Here is a 19,183-nt window from a genome sequence, read left to right as displayed (position 1 = left end):
TTTTGTCATAAATTAGTAGCTTTAAGCTGCAAAATATGCATACATCTATGGAATGCTTTAACATGCAATTTGCATTGTGGCAAGTGTGCTTGAGAACTATTTATTCAATTTATGATTAATTACTTTAATTTTGCATTTGTTGTTAGTCGACACCTGAATGAATAATGATGTTGTAGCGAGAGAGTTGCTGCTGCGTGGGTGTAAATTGGAAAATTACATTTAGTTTGCTGACGTCACAGGGGAAAATTTTTTAGTTTACTCCCAAGATAACTGCTTAAAATGCGAACAACAACATAGATTTCTTGTTGTTGTTCTGTTAAGTAACTTTTAACTTTCAACCACATTGATTAAGAATTGCTTATTTATAAATTCTTCTATTTCATAAATAATAAAAATGTCAAAGAAAAATTTACGACTTTTCATTTCACATCTTCTGCATGTGTGTGTGTGTATTCGTAACGGAAGAACAGAAATTGATTGCAATGTGCGCAATTGCCTATGCGCGATTACGCTGATAAAATTCGTGACACCAGACAAGCGAAAGAAGACGAAATATGGTTGAGCTTATGAGAAGAGTGAGCAAATAAGTGCGCTTAAAGCCACATACAAACGCAGGGAAAACCTCCCCTTCAATGCTGAGATGGCGGAAGGCAGGCAGGGTGAAATCAAAGGCGAAATGTTGGGGTTGGTATATAGATATGTATATAGGAAGAAAGTGCTATACGCAGGTGGGGTTGTCCCATGGGAGAAATTTGTGTTTCTTTGTGTCTGTATATGTAAGCGAAAATTTTTATGAATGTAGCAACCCAGTAGGCAAAATGAATCGTAATAATTTTAGTGAGAAACTATTTTTATTTAAAATTTTTGTATTTCATATTTTTAATTTAAAAAATATAATATAATAAACAAAATAATTTAATTTAAAAAAATGTTGCTAAGAAAATTTTTTTCATATTTTTAATTTAAAAAATATAATATAATAAACAAAATAATTAAATTAAAAAAAATATATATATAATAATAAAATTAATAAAAAAAAAATTTCTTAGCAAAATTTTTTTCTTATTTTTAATTTAAAAAATATAATATAATAAAAAAAATAATTAAATAAAAAAAAAATTAAATAAAAAAATTAATAAAAAAAAATTTTTTCTTAGAAAAATTTTTTCCCTACATGGTTACAACAAAAGAATTTTTTTTTTATTATTGGCAAATTATTCAAAATAATTTTTAAAAAATTTCAAAATATTTAGAAAAATTTTTTTTTCTCCACTCTACCATTTGTCGTTAACTTATTTTTTCCTACTGGGTCACCATAGGGGTGTGTGCCAGCTATTATATTTACATTTCTTGCATTCCACACAAATGGGAAACGTGCCAATTGTGTGTGGGAAGCAAATGCTGGGTGGCAAGGTAAAGCCATTAAATTACATTTAAACTCAAATCGCGATAAGGTAAATTATAGGGCGACTACAAACAGAGGCCAACACCGACTTAATAATGGCAGTAAACTGCAAAAATAGTTGATTGCTTGTCTCTTCTTTTAACTGCTTGATGCACATATATACCTTTAAATGTATAAACTATGAAGAATTTTAAAATTATGCGGAAAACGTGGCCATTTTGTTTATCGGCACGCGGTGTACGCACAAAAGAAAATAACTGTAAAACCTTAAAACAGCACAATTACGATAGCAGCCTTGATATACATAGCATAAAGAATGCCACAAGGGCATATGCACACGCAAGGCATGCGACTGTCTTCGCAATGCAACACAAAGTACACGTCAGCTATCTTCAGGTTTACTTATAAATAAATTCGATTTATGAGTGACAAAGCCTTATCATTGGCAAGTGACCCCGTTAAAAGTAATAATTTATGCGCACACACACCTAAATATGAGTATACCCATATGTTTAAAATAAATCAATTTGTAAGCCTTCGCCGACCAGGTGCAGGCTGCTTGCTCCTTGAGCGCGCACTCTCACAAGATTGCATTCAGCAGCACTTGTGCAATTTATATGCTTTTTCGTTGCATTTTCGTCTTTTGTTCGCTGCAATTTTTAATTCAATTTCGTTTGTTATAAAGCTTTCTCAATGCTTTCAACTAACAAAACACTTTCGAAAGTTTGCCAGGGGAGTGTGAATTTCGGCGCGAACAGCTGTTTGAGTGTCTTGCATGTGCATTTCTGCTTTCTCACACATATATACACGCTTGTTGTAGATAGAACGCCTGCAAAACTTTGACGAAAGTTTGATTTTTAATATAATTTGTGCAAAGTTTTTTCGGCAAAGCTTTTGTATAGTGTTTGCCATTTCTTTCTGTAGCTGAGTGTAATGCAAACACAATATTGTTAATATAATGATGCAATATTAAATGAAAGGCGGAGGAAAAAAGCATTACAAGGTTGATATTTTATTTCTAGCATTTTAAGAACGAAATTAATAAAATTTTAAATTTTATCTCGGCGAATTTGTTTTGAAATCGATAAGCTTGGGGGTAATATAATTGAGAACGCTAACTGAATTGTTGAAAAAGTAGCAAGTAAAAACTTCGTCAGAAAGTTACTATTTTTTAATTCAAAATTGAATTTTGAATGCCAAATTAATGATTTTGATAAATGTATCGAAGATGATTTTTATTTGAGTTCAAATTCTTTTACTTTTTTGCTCAGTTTATTGCCGAAAAATGTTACTCATACGTCATGTACCTCTTAGTTTATTTTACTTTATATACTAAAATGTCTTTATTCTTATAATTAAAAAAAATTCACTTCTTTTCCAAAAATAAACATTACCAAACATTTTTTTATAAAAAGAAAACGATAGTATTCGGTAGTACTAAAAAGTATTCGGTATTCAATGTTTGAAAAAAAAATTTCCATTTTGTCAAAATAAATGAAAAAAATCGAAAACGAATATTATATAATAATCGTTACTCAAAAGTATTCGGTATTTAAGAAAACAATTCCCGTTTTTTATCAAAAATAAAGAAGAAAAAATCTAAAATATTTTTTCACAATAATCGTTACTCAAAAGTATTTGGTATTTAAAAAAACAATTTCCGTTTTTTAACAAAAAAAGAAGAAAAAATCTGAAATATGTTTTTTTATAATATCTAATTGTTACTCAAAAGTATTCGGTATTCATTGTTTATAAATTTTTTTTATTTTTGCCATTAAAAAAGGGAAACATTTTGCAAAAATAAAAGAAAAAAATGTAGAACGGATTTTTTACAATAATCGTTACTCAAAAGCATTCGGTATTCATTGTTTAAGAATTCTTAATTCCTGTTTTTTATCAAAAATAAAGAAGAAAAAATTTAAAATATGTTTTTTTACAATAATCGTTACTCAAAAGTAGTCGGTATTCATTGTTTATAAAAATTTTGCATTTTGCCATGAAAAAAGAAAAATTATGCCAAAATAAAGGAAAAATTATAACGATTTATAATAATCGTTACTCAAAAGTATTCGGTATTCATTGTTTAAGTAATATTAATTCCCGTTTTTTAACAAAAATAAAGAAGAAAAATTTTAAATATTTTTTTTTTACAATAATCGTTACTCAAAAATAGTCGGTATTCATTGTTTATAAAAATTATATTATTTTATAATAATCGTTACTCAAAAGTATTCAATATTCATTGTTAACGAAAACAGTTCCCGTTTTTTAACAAAAATAAAGAAGAAAAAATTTAAATTTTTTTTTTACAATAATCGTTACTCAAAAATAGTCGGTATTATTGTTTATAAAAATTTTGCATTTTTTCATGAAAAAAAAGAAAAACTATGCCAAAAAAAAAAAAAAATAAAGGAAAAATTATAATATTTTATAATAGTCGTTACTCAAAAGTATTCGGAACGAAAACAGTTCCCGTTTTTTAACAAAAATTAAGAAGAAAAAATGTAAAATATTTTTTTTTTACAATAATCGTTACTCAAAAATAGTCGGTATTATTGTTTATAAAAATTTTGCATTTTTCCATAAAAAAATTTTTTTTAATATTGTTTTTTGCAATAATCGTTTCTCAAAAATTCCAAAGTATTCGGTATTCAATTAAAAAAATATATATAACTACAAATAAAATAAGCAGACACAATGCAGGCTTACTAGTATTGATTTTTTGTTGGTAAACTGCATTTCCCGCAATTTTTCGAAATTTATTATTTTTTACAAAAAAAAAAAAACAAAAATAAATAAAAAAGTTGTCGCAATTATGCACTCACCATCGGTTGTTGCGGTTGATCTTTCATGGTTTGTATTTGTGCGGTTATTTGATGTTGTTGCAGCTGATGTTGCTGCTGTTGTTGTTGTTGCTGTTGTTGATGCTGATGTTGATGCTGTTGCTGTTGTTGCGGCAACTGTTGTTGTTGTTGTTGCTGCTGATGAAGTGAATGTTGCTGCTGCTGTTGCTGGTGTTGCAACTGTTGCCCAGACTGCACTTGACTATGTTGCTGCTGCTGATGTTGCAAATGTTGCTGTTGATGTTGTTGCAATGTATTCAATTGCTGCTGCTGCTGTTGTTGTTGTTGCTGCTGATTAGCACCAACACCCAATAGGCCGCTATTCGTATTCGGCGATTGATGTGGCACACCAGTGGCTAGCGCTTGTGCTGAGGGACTTAGCGCCGAATTGACGGCGGCGCCGGTCACAGTCGCTGTGGCTTGACGTGGCGATGAGGCAGCTGCTGTGGCGGTAGCAGCACCGTTGGCGGCATTTAATTTGCTCGATTTGGCCGTTGAAGCTTTGCGACCACGTGCCTGCAAGTGGGGAGAAGAGTGGAAAAAATGTGGTTAGAAAATTTTGAAATTTTTTTTTTAAAGGTTAAATGTGAAAATATTAAATGTGGGGTTTATATACATAAAAAAATTATAAATATTTTATAAAAATAAATTTAAAATAAAAATAAAAATATATGTCGATCACTATCAAAATAAATAATTAATATTTTTTATCTAATTTTTATCCAATAAAATTCCAATAATTTGTGTATATTATGTATGAAATGTGCTTGTTACCGATGGCGCCAACACAATTTGGCAATTTACAACGAATTTATACGCTATTAAAATCTCAAATTAACTAAATGTCAAATATAATTGCTAAAGTACTAAAAGTAAAACCAAAACATTTATTTGCCATCATTTGCCGTTAGTCACACACACACATACATACATATATGTATATAAACATGCAGCTAATGCGTCAACGTATGTTGCTGTGTATGTTTGCTGTTGTTGTTGACCGATAAATTGCATACGTTTACAAATTGCATGCCATAAATTCCAGCTTAACTGTCATTACTGTTGTTGCCTGTTATTTGCTGTTATTTTTGCGGCGTTGGTGGTTTGAACTTACAAACTTATTATTATTACTTTTTGTAAACACAAACACACTCACTCATATGCATATATAAATATGTATGTTTGTATGAGTAAATATTTTCATGGGTGTGCCTCGGCACATACGTTATTGTTGTGTGGGTGCAATTGATTGACCTTTGCGGCATTGGCTTGCGGTATACCCGCTGGTGGCTTGCCCGCGTTGACCGCCATAATATGCCAGTTTTGTAAACGTAATTTTCATATTTTATGAATTAAATATCGCAATTAAAATGTAATTGAACGTTACAAATGTGTGCACACAAGTGTAACACACACACACACACATATATATATATATATATATATAGTTATATCTATGAATAGCACTAGCAAAGCGCACAAGCCTTCGCTATTTAGTCATCTAGTAATTTGCATTGTAAACCATTGGACAATCTGCTTTGCTAGCAGCTAAACTAATACAACAACAAAGCGCATAATATTATTATAACAAAAATTTGTTGTTGTTATAATTATTTATTTATTTTTGTTGTTTTTTTTTTGTATATTAATTTTTCTTGTACTAACGAGACGGCAATTTTAGCATTTCACATGCAATTTTAATTGCTAATATAGAAATTTAACGCGCCGTCACACCAATTGAAATTAATTAATCCCATATTCCAGCGGCTGTGTAGCTGGAAAATGCATTTCAACGATTTGCAATTAAATGCAAATGACACGACCAAAATAACGGTATAATGTGTAAAGAAGACAATGCATAACTTCGGCAGCGCAAAAAATTATTTGAAGTATTTACTAAAATAGTAACGGTATTTTGTGGATATGCAATGCTTTTAGGCGCTATTACTATTTTTTGGAATTAATTGGCATTTATTAATTAAATGTTGTTGTTGTAAAATAATAATTTTTTTTATTTTAATAAGTTGTAGAAAAACATATATAAAACCAGCTGTGTATTTGGAATATGATAGTTTGAGTGATGAACTTTATCTGGTATATAAATGAGATTTGAGTCAAGAGTTTCTATTATTTATCTTCAACTTTATTTATTTTAATATTTATTTAATATTTTTTTTTTATATTTCATTTTACTTTTTTTAATTTTAATTTACTTGCTTTTATTGTGAAAAAATTCATAATAAATTTTTGAAAATTTTTGAAATTTTTTTTACAAATATTACTAGTATTTTGAATTTAAAATCAGATGGCAACACCTTGCGCTAAATAGTGCTTTGATTCATTTCATTTCGTAAAAAGTTTGCTGTTTTTACGAAAAGTATTTTTTTTAATTTACAAATATTATAAATTTGGCAACTCTTTTTCATCTTATACTTTATTTGAAGCGTTGTAATTTTTTTTATTTTTAAAAAATGTTTAATAAACTTTTGAAAATTTTTGAAACCTTTTTTAAAAAATTATTAATTTTTTTATTTTTAAATCAGATGGCAACACCTTGTACTAAATAGTGCTTTAATTCATTTCATTTCATAAACAATTTGCTGTTTTTTCGAAAAGTATTTTTTTTTATTCAAAAATATTTTAACTAAATAAAAACTAAATAAAATAAACTTTTGAACAATTTTGAAATCTTTTTTAAAAAATTATTAATTTTCTTTTAATTAAAATCAGATGGCAACACCTTGTACTAAATACTGCTTTGAAAGCTTTCATTTCGTAAACAAATTGTTGGTTTTTCGATAATTATTTTTTTTGATAAATCTACAAATACTATAAATGTGGCAACTCTATCACATCTTATACTTAATTTGAAGCGTTTTAAAGTCCGGCTCTTTTAAAATTTTTTTATTTTACTATATTACATATAATATACATTTTTTAATAAATCATGAAAATTATAAAATTATTTAAAAATAATTTTAAAACAAAATTAGTTGGCAACTCTATACATTTGATTTTTTGTAATAAACTTTACTTCAAAATTTTCAAGTAAATCGCAAAATTTTTAATTTCTTTAAAAAATAATTTTTTTTTTTAATTTTCAATTAACGTGGCAACCCTTTTATATATATATACTTTTTCAGTCTCATTCTTGTATATGGCTAATTTTTCATTTAATACCATATTTTGCTACACTAAATAAGAATTTTGTCAAAAGAAAGCGCCTAACTCAATATTTTTGTTGATTTTTGTTGAAGTTTGACGAAGGAGAGAGTTAAACTGGTCTTACAAATATTTACTTTGAACTCAAAAGCCCAGAAAACATGATAAAAATTATATTAAATTATAAAAATCGAATAAAATGTTCATTTAGAAGATTTCATTAATTTTTATTTCAGTGCAATATTTTTATGAAAAAGTATAAGCCAGCAAAAGGAACGCCAGCGTTGTAAAAGGCTACAAATAAAATAAAGCCAAATACAATATATAGCAGACAAGTGCAGCATTTACAGCTGCGCCCAAAAGATTTATGGCTGAAAAGAGCAATAAAGAGCGCATATAAATTAGTTATATGGCCTCTACAACAACAACAACTAGATTTACACACATAATCCGATACTTACAACTAAAGCTAGCAACGATAAGTGCCAAATCTTGCCATTAATTTGTACGAGTATACAACCGAAATGCATGAGTAATTAAATTGGAGAGTAAGTTTAATTTTATATTTCTTCTACATAATTATTTATGTTGCTTAATTGCTGTTTGGCTATATATTTTACTTTCTATACTTTACTTATAAGTATATATATACAAGATACTTGTAAGTTGCATATAGTATTTAAGCAAGTATATCAATATACTCGTTGAGTAGCGTTCAATAAGAAAATGCGTAGCTGCATTAGAATGTAGGAGTGCCAAGAACACAATCAGCTTCTCCACCAACAACAGTTCCCCTCTCTCACGATCCGACATTAATACATTTGGCGTAAATGCAAATTTATGACGGTATTTTATGGTGTTTAATATTTCAAGATGAAAACGACAGCAGACGGTGTAATACATACATATACACTATCAACATACATACATACAACAGCAAACATACAAAAGTAGCTATGTAAGTATGTAAGCATGTACTTTATATTACCATCATAGTTAGTTAGTTAGTTAGCTGCTTGGAGTGAGCAAAGAATAAAAAATACGGCAAATATACGAGTACATCTCAGCTGCCACATTGCAACAACGTTGGCAGGTGCTGCATATTATTGTGGCTAGCATGTTGAAGAAAAAGCAATAATAACCATACATATGTACGAGTATATATATATATGGAGTGTGTGTTGGTACTCTCAATCCGCTTGTGTTGGTGTGCTAATATCCTGCAGCGTTGGCAATTACAGTTGAAGTAAAGCTTAATTGCTTGTGGTCGACAAATATGTGCATACTCGGATACATACATACATACAAACCAACATATATACATGCATACATATATATAAATATACATACTAGCAAATACATATTTATCTTTGCAGCAAGTTTAGTTGTGCTGTAAGGCTTAGTTTTTGCTAATTGTGCAATTGGAAATCATTTTCTTGTGCGTATATTTGCATATTTAGATAAAATTGAAATTCTTTCGACAGTATTTATGTTTATATTGCGGCACATATACTCAACAGCAGAGACTTTCGAACACTTAAAAATATATTTTCTGAATTTTAATAATAATTTCCAACTAAATTGCATTTAATAGTAATTAAGTGAGATTTTGTTCGAATAAAATTTTTGATTTATTGTAATTTATTTATAATATTTCCTTTTAGAAACAGCTGAAATGATTGTTAGCTCTTAATTATTGAAACTAGTAATGTTTTATTGCAACTCATTTGTTAGTTATTAATTATTATTTAGTTAGCAATTTATGAAAATTTCGCGTAAAACAATGATAATCAATATTAATTATAAAATTTTATTGCAATAAAAGTGGATTGAAACTGCAAATAATAATATCTCACTATGAAATATATATTATTTATGTTACTTTGTATATACTTTGAAATGCCCAGCAAATAGCACGAAAAAATTTTATAAAAAAAAATTTCGAAAATAAAAATTTGTTATGAATTCTAAAGCAAATTTTAAACTTTATTGGAAGCATAAATAACGGTAAAGCTCATTTCTTAAAGAAATATTATATTAAATAGTATTTAGCTGGGTTGGTCTAACTCGAAATTTAAATTCCATAACTCGAACTATTGAATTGGCAATAGAAAATATAGTTGAACTTCCTTAACTCGAACTTCTATAACTCGAAGTACTCCATAACTCGAATTCTTGAATTATTTATTTTCCATAACTCGAAGTATTTTTGTGGATTATGATGATTGAAGTTAAGAAGTTCAACTGTAATTGGGAACCACTGCATTGGTTCTTAAAAACGTTCGGTTCGTTCCTTGTTTGTCCATAAGAGATTAAAAAAAATCTATTTTTTTGGGTTTGATTGTTCCGAGATTAACATAAAAAAGTATATTTTATACATTTCTAACATTTCTGAAAAATTCTCAAATTTCGTAATATTTTTGAAAAAAAAGTCCTTCCAAACATAAAGATTTTATAGATTTAATACTCGGATATATTGTTATATTAAGAGATTTGTATATTGCTTTTATAGCGACGTGGACATTTTCGTAATATTTTTGAGTAAATCGGTCGAATTGATAGTCGTTGGCTACCTACAAAATATCCAGACCGTATTTGTAATTATATATACGTTCTTTGTCTGGCAGTTGTTGTTCACGCTACACCATGGTAGATGTCGCTGCTAAAATAGGAATCAGCTGATGAAACTTACCAACTTCTTATGAAAAGCTAAAACAAAAATGTTTAACTGCTGATTGGTTAACGAGTAGGCGGCAGTGCGAAGGACAAAAACTGGTTACTCAATCAACATTTTAATTGATCAGTTAATTTGACTGTGTGAAAAAGCTATAACGCTTTGCTGAATAAATAAATAAATATAGAAAGCCAATATGCCAAGAGCGATACCTAGTGTAACAGTATGTTAATATAAAACATGAAATATTTTAACTTTGAGAAAATGCTTGAAAATTAATAATTGTGTTGGATTCTAGTGACTAAAAGCTAAAAGAACACGTATAAGAATTTCTTTCAATTAAATCAAATCATTAATTTTAAAAGCTCAAAGCTCGATATTCAAGAAGAGCAAGAGAGAACACTGCATATTTCGCACTCTCATTTCATATAACTTCATGAAATCTTCTCACAATGTGTGTAAAAATCCATGAATTTTATTATTTTTTATTATATTTCTAGTTCGAAACACTTTCCAAGGCATTTTGTGTATATTGTGAGTCATAATCCCCGTTAAGCCATGTCTTGTCTTCATGAACAAATTATGGCTGTTAAATTTAAATTAAGCAATGTCTTGACAGTAATGATATGCGAAGCTACATTTATACAAACAAATATACATACATACATAGATATTTAAATACAACTGCTTGCTCGTTAGGTTCACACGACACTCAGCCTGTCTGGGCAATGAAAAATAGTAATGAAAGTGAAATAAATGCTATTAAAATGGCATACAAGTTGCAATTTGAAAGCAAAAGAAAGAACACACGCACACACTCATATTCAGAAGAATACACCATAAGTGAACACTAGTATAGGCACTATAAGACACACATCAAAGTGGTAGTAGACTCTGCGCTGCAGAGACATTGAGTGCATAAGGATAGACAGACATACATAAATCCCGAAAAGAAACCCAAGAAAGCCATTAAATTTGCAGATTCCCATAAAAATGAGCAACAAACAGAGCCCAATATGGGCGCAAAGGTGGAGTTGAAGTTGGACTCAGAGTCAACAGCAGTCGCTGTAACAACAACAGCAAGGAAAATTGCAATAGCAAAAAAACATGCAAAGCAATAAAAGCCAAAAAAGCCATAAAAGCTGGTTGGTTAGGCGGTTGGGCGGCTGTACTGACCAAAACTCGGCTGCCTTGTAAGGCATTCAATTATCCTATCGAGTAACAGCAAGCGGCTGCAGTGCAGAAATAGACATAAAAATTTATTTGATTTATGCAAAGTAAAATACACGAAACAATAGGCGGAAAAACAGTAAAAATCAATAGACTAACAAATAATAAAAAAACAACAAAAATTGAAGAAAACAAAAGTACAAAATAGTAAAAAAAAATAAGAGCTGCTGGGTGCAGCTGTGCTGGGGTGGTGTTGCGCTCAAATTGCAGGCGTGTTGGCGGTGAAAAGCTCAAAAGGCGACTGAATGAAATTGAAGTTGCTGAGGGAAGGACGTCGCTGCAATTAAGTGCGGTGGAGATGCAATGCAAGGTGTTGGTACACAGAAGAGTTGTAAAAAAGTGTTAAAACTGCGAATTGCAATGGGTGAGGACAGTGTGCGCCTAGCAAAGAGGAACTCCACTGTAATGTGATATACAAACATGCAACTTCAAATCAATTGCTTTAGAGTTGAGCAACAATTTGGGGGTCAACGTGAGCATAAAAGTGTAAAATTGAGAAATTTCCTTCTTCTTCTTTTTTTGATTCTTCTGCTAGGCGATCTACTATCCTTTTGATTTCTATTTTGGTGTGCTTTGCGAAAGCAAAAGTTGGTGTTCTGTACAGTTTTGGCTACATAAATGGAAACAGTGAAATTTTGAAGACTACTATTTTTAAATAAAAATTAATTTTTTTTTGCACTTTGCGCTTTTCAAACATCCATTTATATAATAAAAAATACAAAAAAAAATTAAAATTATTCATTAAACTGTCTGTCTCTATATTATATAAAAAAAACAAAAAAATAAAATTATTCATTAAACTGTCTGTCTCTATATTATATAAAAAAAAAAACAAAAAAAAATAAAAAAAAAATTAAAATTATTCATTAAACTGTCTGTCTCTATATTTTTAACCTGCACTGTATGCCCCTGAAGATACTTCAACTAACATTAAATGCAAGCATAAGTGAAATAAAAGTGTCTGCAAAAATTTTACGAGGCACTTGAAGATGATTACGAAAATCGTCAATGAATTGCACATAAAAAATATATATGCATTTAAGCAAATGAATGAATGAACTGTCTGTCGTCAATGGAAGATTTTATTTCAATGAAAATGTGCAAATGCAATTTATTAAACAAAGCGTAAAAATGGATATACAAATATATTTTAAAACGTTTACTAATTTTTATTTATTTTATTTGTTGTTGGTTCGAAGAAAATAAATAACGCCTGTGGATAGGCTACGAATCATTAGTTAGGTAAATAAAATGAAATTTTACGTACATATAAAGATATAACAAATTTCTAAAAAAATATATATGTATGCAAGTATATATGTGATCGATTGTAATTTACATTAAATTCAAATAAAATGAATTACAACAAAAAATACAAAAATGTATATCGTTCAACCAACTGTCGTGTAGTAGTGACATTTACAAGTGTATCGATGTGTGAGTGGCTTGTGGGCAACAGCTAGCAATCACACGCCTACATTTAGTTATAAGATAATTTGAAATACGTACACGCACACATAAATATATATTTATATAAACGCTTGTTTGCTGAGTTGTTGTTGTTGCCGCTGTCTCCATCTTGCCGCTCTACAAGTTATCTTAATTTAACGAAATTGTTTACATGCCTTGCAGCCATTTAAATGCAATTCAACTAAATAAATACAAATATATGCATGTATTTCGTTGTAAATGTATATCGCTGTAGCATACTTTGAGGCGCACAAACGTAAATGCGCTCAATTCATGGTATTTGCTTATGAATACGTAGCAATTGTTGTGCGAAATTAAAGTTAAATTCAATACGACAGTTAAATGGAAGTAAATACGAAATAATTATAAGCTTTTGTTGAGCAAATTGGAGTTGTCTGCGTCGCAGATAATTGTATTTGTACTTAAATTTTATTTAATGCAATTTAAGAAGTGGTCAATATCATTGTATTGCATTGTAGAGAAGTATATTAAAGGGTGTAATTAATATTTATTGTGTTGAATGGCAGTAAATTTATATTTAAAAAGAAATTATATTAAATTAATTAAATTAAATTGAATAAAAATTAAAAAAAAAAAATATTAGAAAAAAATATTTATAAAGCAAAATGTATTTGAAAAAAAAGTTGAATTAATTAAAAAAAAATAATTATAATTATTAATTAATTTTATTTTTTTTTTAATTTTTTTTTCGATACGATTATTTTAAACATTTAATATAGTTTATTTAACAATTTAATTTATTAATAAAATTTTTTTTATTCGAAAACCTTTCGCACATAAATTAGATTTTTGCACAAGGTGACCTAAACACTTACAACCTTTAGTCCTCAAGCTGGACATATAAGCACTATAAGTGTATATACATATATATGTACATATTCCCACATTTATTTATTGCCCTTTAATATTAATGAAAGTTTCTATTTTTTTAGTTGTGGTTCTTGTTGTTGCATCTTTTGTGTTACATAAATTACAGAACTTTTTGTAAATCCTTTCAAGTGTACTTATCGTAAAACTTTTTAATTGCCTGCACGTCCTCCAAGCATCAACAACAACAACAACGACAACCACAACAATAAATACAGTAAAAGTAGCAAACATACAAGTGAACTAACAAGCGAAATTCTGTTAGTATTGGTGTTGCTACACACGAGTAAATTGAGTTGGACAACCCCATCCGTCAGCGTCGGTTTGAATGAGAACTTATAAGCGCCACATATACATTTAAATACAGTTGAAAGATTCTAGAAATTATTCATAGTGTGAAATTTAACTTTTTATACAATTTCAACTTACTTTTATTTGATTTTTGTGTGACAAATAGTTAATTGTGAAAGAATTTTTGTTGTAAGTTTTTCAATGTAAGTGTTAATGAAGGTTGCTACATCCACAGTAGTTATATGTTGTTCAGATGGGCGCTTAATTGAGTCAATTAACTAAGTTTTCTGCATACTTTTAAATAATTGTTGGATCGACTAAATTTTGTTGCAATTTGAAGGTCTTCAACAGTAGCCTTAATTAAGTAGTTGTTAAATTCAGTCAATTAAAATATTTTCTTCATAATTTAAAGTGTGCACAATTTGCTAATTGACTAAATTAAGCTACTGTCTGAGTTGCTAATTTATATAGGTCAACAAATTTATGTTCAATTTTACTAAATCGATATTTAATTTATATATTATAATCAAAGTTTTAAGAATGACATTTTTCAGTAATTTTTAGTTAAAAAATTTAATGCTTAAATTGAGTCATTTAAGGGGTTATATACAGTTAGAATTTTCAAAAAATCGATTTTTTTATTTCATTTTCTTAATGTACATATATTTAAGAATACACACAGAAAATATCGTTCCGTTCCGTTCATATCGTTCCGGTGAATATTTTCAAAGTTACAAGCAAATTTGAAAAGGCGTTTCAGTGTGCTTGGAAGTACAAGGTCCAAACTTTAAACGCGTTTTTCTCAAAATTGTGTTTTCAAAGTCGGTGACCAACATTACTCGAAAACGGCTAGACCGATTAGTCTCAAATTTTAACACGACCTTCTTAAATATATTTTTTAGTAATTAATCGCAGATTTTTTAGAGAAGAAGAAGAGATTTTTATAAACAATTTAAGGCCGAAATTTCGGTGAAGAATCGATTTTTTTTTTTTGAGAAACCGCCATTTTGTCCAAAAATTTTATTTTGCTTATTCCTTCGATTAATTACTAGATTTAACATTATTTTAACGAAATCTGTTTGGTTTTTGATTTTCAAATAATCCAGTTCCGAGATATAGTGGTCACCGCAAAACGTCTTTTTTGAGAGGAGCTCCTGGAGATCAGCTGTAGCTCTTTTTCAAATAAATATTTTTAGTAAAAAGTTTTCTCAGAAAAAATTCTGGAAAATTCACTTTTTTCGGCCGTCTAACTGTATATAACACCTTAAAGAGCTGATCGGCGATTGCAAAATAGTACTCTATATTTTTAAGAAATATTTCATTTAAAGCATCGTTCGTTTTAATAAAATCTTCTCAGAAAGAAACTAACCTCAAAGTGGTATTCAAATAAGTTTAAAAATTACCGCTAATATGTAACTGACCTTATAGATAGCGTAATTACTAGCCACTACAAATATTTTCTGCTCATTTCAATAATATGGGTTAAAAAATACCTAAATTATTATCCTTGATTACTTAATTGAACTCAATTAGTAGAATTATTTTAATTGTATATTATTTTGTGATATTTATAATCGCATATTTGCATATTTACTGTAAATTGTTACTTTATTAAGGCTTCAAAGCCTTTCTTGCTGACTTTGTGTGCTTTCTAGAGCACTGTGTGGGCGCTATTGGTTGTGGGTGTCCTACGAAACAACTGACTTCAATGCCATAATAAGCGCTACATTGTTTTTGCTGTTTAATTAAACTTATACTAATTTGATATGTGTAGCGAAATTAGAATGCACATAGCATGCAATTAAGCGACTATTGTTGAAGACAGTGTTGTGTAGAAAAAATATGTGTAAATATGTATATTCTATGTTTATACTGAGAAACGTGCCTACGAGCGCCTAAACTAAATATATAACTGTATTTGTGCATGTAATTAAATATAGTATACAAATACTAGCGCACATAATGTTATATTATGCTTATAGAATCAATATTATATATATATAAATATGTGGCAATATGTTAAAATAGCTTAAGTCGATTTAAGTGAAATTTGAAATTTTGTTTCATAGAAAAATTGTTTACAAATTTATTATATTCATTTTAAATTAATTAGCAATTGTAGATTTTCAGTTGTTTTAAAACTAAATTATAACTTTGTGTTTCGCATAGCTTTCTCAGTATAACTCAAATAATGCGCATTACCTTAAGTCGACTTAAGCTACTTTAATAGTTTGTCATAGATATTATACATATGTATATTGAAACTATATTTCATTGCAATTCTATTATCATTCGCCTAAATTAATGCCCAAGCTCACTCAAGCAAATATTGTTGCATAGAATCTTCATTGCCACAAATATATATCCACTTTTAATTAGCACTTGTAAGTAAGTTAGTGAGACAAGAATCTGTATAAATAGTATATATTATTTGCTGTTGAAATTACAATAATTCATTGAAACACTGCACTCTCCTTAATAAGCTACAAATTGGTTTTTATCAGTGCGCAAGTGAAATTCGTAAATATTTACTCGAGAATTTATTGCTTTTCTATATGTTTGAGCATTGTATTGACTGCTTGAAATAATAAACATAATATTAATTGAAAATGTACAGGCTTGCACAGAGTAAATTTACTGTTACAAAGAAACTTTGTTGATTAATTTGATAAAATTATATATTAAATATGCATTGTGTTGCATAAACAAAAGTGTAATTAATTATTTTCGGGGCAAATATGAGTCATTTGTGATTATTCTTATTAAATAACAAAATTTATTAGATATTCTAGAGCTCTACAAATTATTATTAATTGAAATTGGATTATATTTAATTAAAATTAATATAAAATAGAGTCTCCGATATAAATCTTTTATATATTTAAAAAATCACTCAACTCCATTTAAGTTTCTTTAAATATGTGGCAACCTCTTCTTTAAATACATAAATTCTCACTTCACTCTGCCGCTCAGTCACCATTATCCTTATTTAACTACACTTCTTTGTCTTATCCTTCATGCTAGTCTTGTCTTACATCATCATTTCCTCTCTCTCCCGCTCACTCACTACGTTCACTCTCCTTATATTCACATGTCAACCTGAATTTTAAGCTCGATAATTTTATTTGTGCTTTCGTTGATTTTTTAAAAGCTTCACATCAAGTGAAGTTTCTGATTTCATTAATGTTAATTTTGCAGCATAACAAACGAGAAATTTTATTATGTCCTTCGTGCGCACGCCGCACTCGAGCGAAAATGTTAGTGGACTTGTTTTAAGTGAGATTCAATTCTTATGAGTACTTTATTATCATTTCAGCAGTTTTTCATGGAAATTATGTCACAGAGACTTTGGAACATGGTTTTGAGAGAATGTTGGATTTGATCTGATAAGTATTTCTATATGTTAAAGTGAGGTTAAGTGTTCCATAGTTTGTCTTGAAGCATAATTTTCGGATATTTCATAAAAAGTTTGCAAAATGAGCACTATTCAATGCTTCGCGCAAAGAAAAAACAGAGAGCGAGTATAGCGAGAGAGACTAGGTGCATGTTTTAGAGAATTACAGCTATATTGCTGCGGTTATTCTAATACTGAGAGCAAGTATATTCCGATTAAAATCTGAGAAACCCGAAATCAAGTGAAGAGGAATATTTTTCTATGGAACTATGAAAACTGACTTATACGAGTATGAATTTCCTCAAAATCAAATTTTTGAAAGAGGAGATTTTTTTCAACCTTAACTCCTTCTTCTTAACAAAATCTTACTAAAATGAAAGTACACTTTCTTCTGTGTAATCAAAAAATCACAAAATCTCATCTTCTCACTAACATTTTTCCAGCGAGTGTACGCTTAAAAGCAACCAAGTTATTCATCCTTTTGGTGTACATTCCTGTAACAAACTTGCTGTTGTTGCGCATATTTTAGTTGTTGTTGTTGTAGATATATGGCGAGTCATTGCAATTTCGTATGCAATAAATTTGCTTCAAGTAATATGTGCAATATTACGAAAAGTTGGTTGGCTGCTGTCCCTCGGCTGCCAGTTTGGTAGTAGCTTGGTAGATTCGTCGCTGGTGTATGGATGGTTGAATATGCGCGCCAACAACAACAAGTTTGTTTTTCTGCTGCAAAGTTGTCGTGCAACATTAATGGCTGAATCCATGGGTAAATAATTAAATTTAATAAGATTTTTTAATGGCAGAATTTTTAATTAGTTTATTTACAAAATTGATTTGCTTTTTTTTTGTACCATTTGCTGATTAAATTAAGTGCAGCGTAGATGAAATGTAAATCAATAAAATGGAAATGTACATAAGTTAGATAGTTAGAGAGGGAATTTGAAATGAAATGAAGTGATAAATTATTAGTTTTTAAAGTACCATTTTTGTATGCATATTAATTTATGAACTTGATTTTTTCTAATTTGCATAAATTAATTTCATTCTATAAGATATGAGACACATATATTACACAGGTAGTGGATATATTGTCATATAAAATATGTAAAAATATCTATAATTGAATTTAGGTGGGGTTGCTCACGAACAGCCAACCCTTTTTAAAGGCGTTTATAATTATAGATTGAATTAGAAAGAATTAATTAATTATTTATTACGCAGACTTTTGCTTTTTCTAAGACTGTGGGAGGCAGTCACTTGAATATCACACAAAATTGAATCTATGCCAGAAATAAAGTGGTTCAAGTGTTATAACCCTTTCACACAGTAGCTAATTGATCAATTAACCGCTCTACGCTCGATTAAAACGCTGACTAAGATCGATTTACCATATAAAATAAAAATCTACATTGATTTCTAATTGAATTTTAATCGACATGAAAATGAAATGCAACCCTGCGATAAGAACGTATATATAATTACAAATACGGACTTTGTCGCAGAGTTGCATATCATTTTCATGTCGATTAAAATTCATTTAAAAAATAGAATGTAGTTGTTTTTTTATTTTATTTGGTAAATCGATCTCAATTGGCGTTTTAATCGAGCAGAGGCCGGTTAATTGATCAATTAGTTTTTGTGTGAAAAGGCTATTATTTTACTTCATTTAATCAGGTTCCATTTGGCACTACATTACTGAATATATCTGAAATATTTTCAACACTAAAATCAGTTGTTGAAAGGTTGTTTCGTTAAGAGCATTTATAGTCTCAACTCAAGTACGCTGAAAATATATTATATACACATACATATGTACATATGTATAT

General features: G+C 29.0%; 1 protein-coding gene across 3 annotated transcripts in view; it reads right to left on the bottom strand.

Annotated features, from left to right (window-relative positions):
- LOC105220904 (methylcytosine dioxygenase TET) overlaps positions 1 to 19,183 on the bottom strand; it is a 249,776-nt gene that overhangs the window by 13,695 nt on the left and 216,898 nt on the right. For all 3 annotated transcript variants that reach the window (XM_054228393.1, XM_029046015.2, XM_029046018.2), the window contains exon 5: positions 4,231 to 4,764. In XM_054228393.1, coding sequence (XP_054084368.1) covers positions 4,231 to 4,764 — 534 coding nt within the window. The remainder of the gene's footprint in view (positions 1 to 4,230; positions 4,765 to 19,183) is intronic.

This window comes from Zeugodacus cucurbitae, chromosome 4 (genome assembly GCF_028554725.1).
Source record: "Zeugodacus cucurbitae isolate PBARC_wt_2022May chromosome 4, idZeuCucr1.2, whole genome shotgun sequence".
Taxonomy (NCBI): domain Eukaryota; kingdom Metazoa; phylum Arthropoda; class Insecta; order Diptera; family Tephritidae; genus Zeugodacus; species Zeugodacus cucurbitae.
Note: the sequence above shows the minus strand (reverse complement) of the source record. Positions and strands in the feature narration are given on the sequence as shown.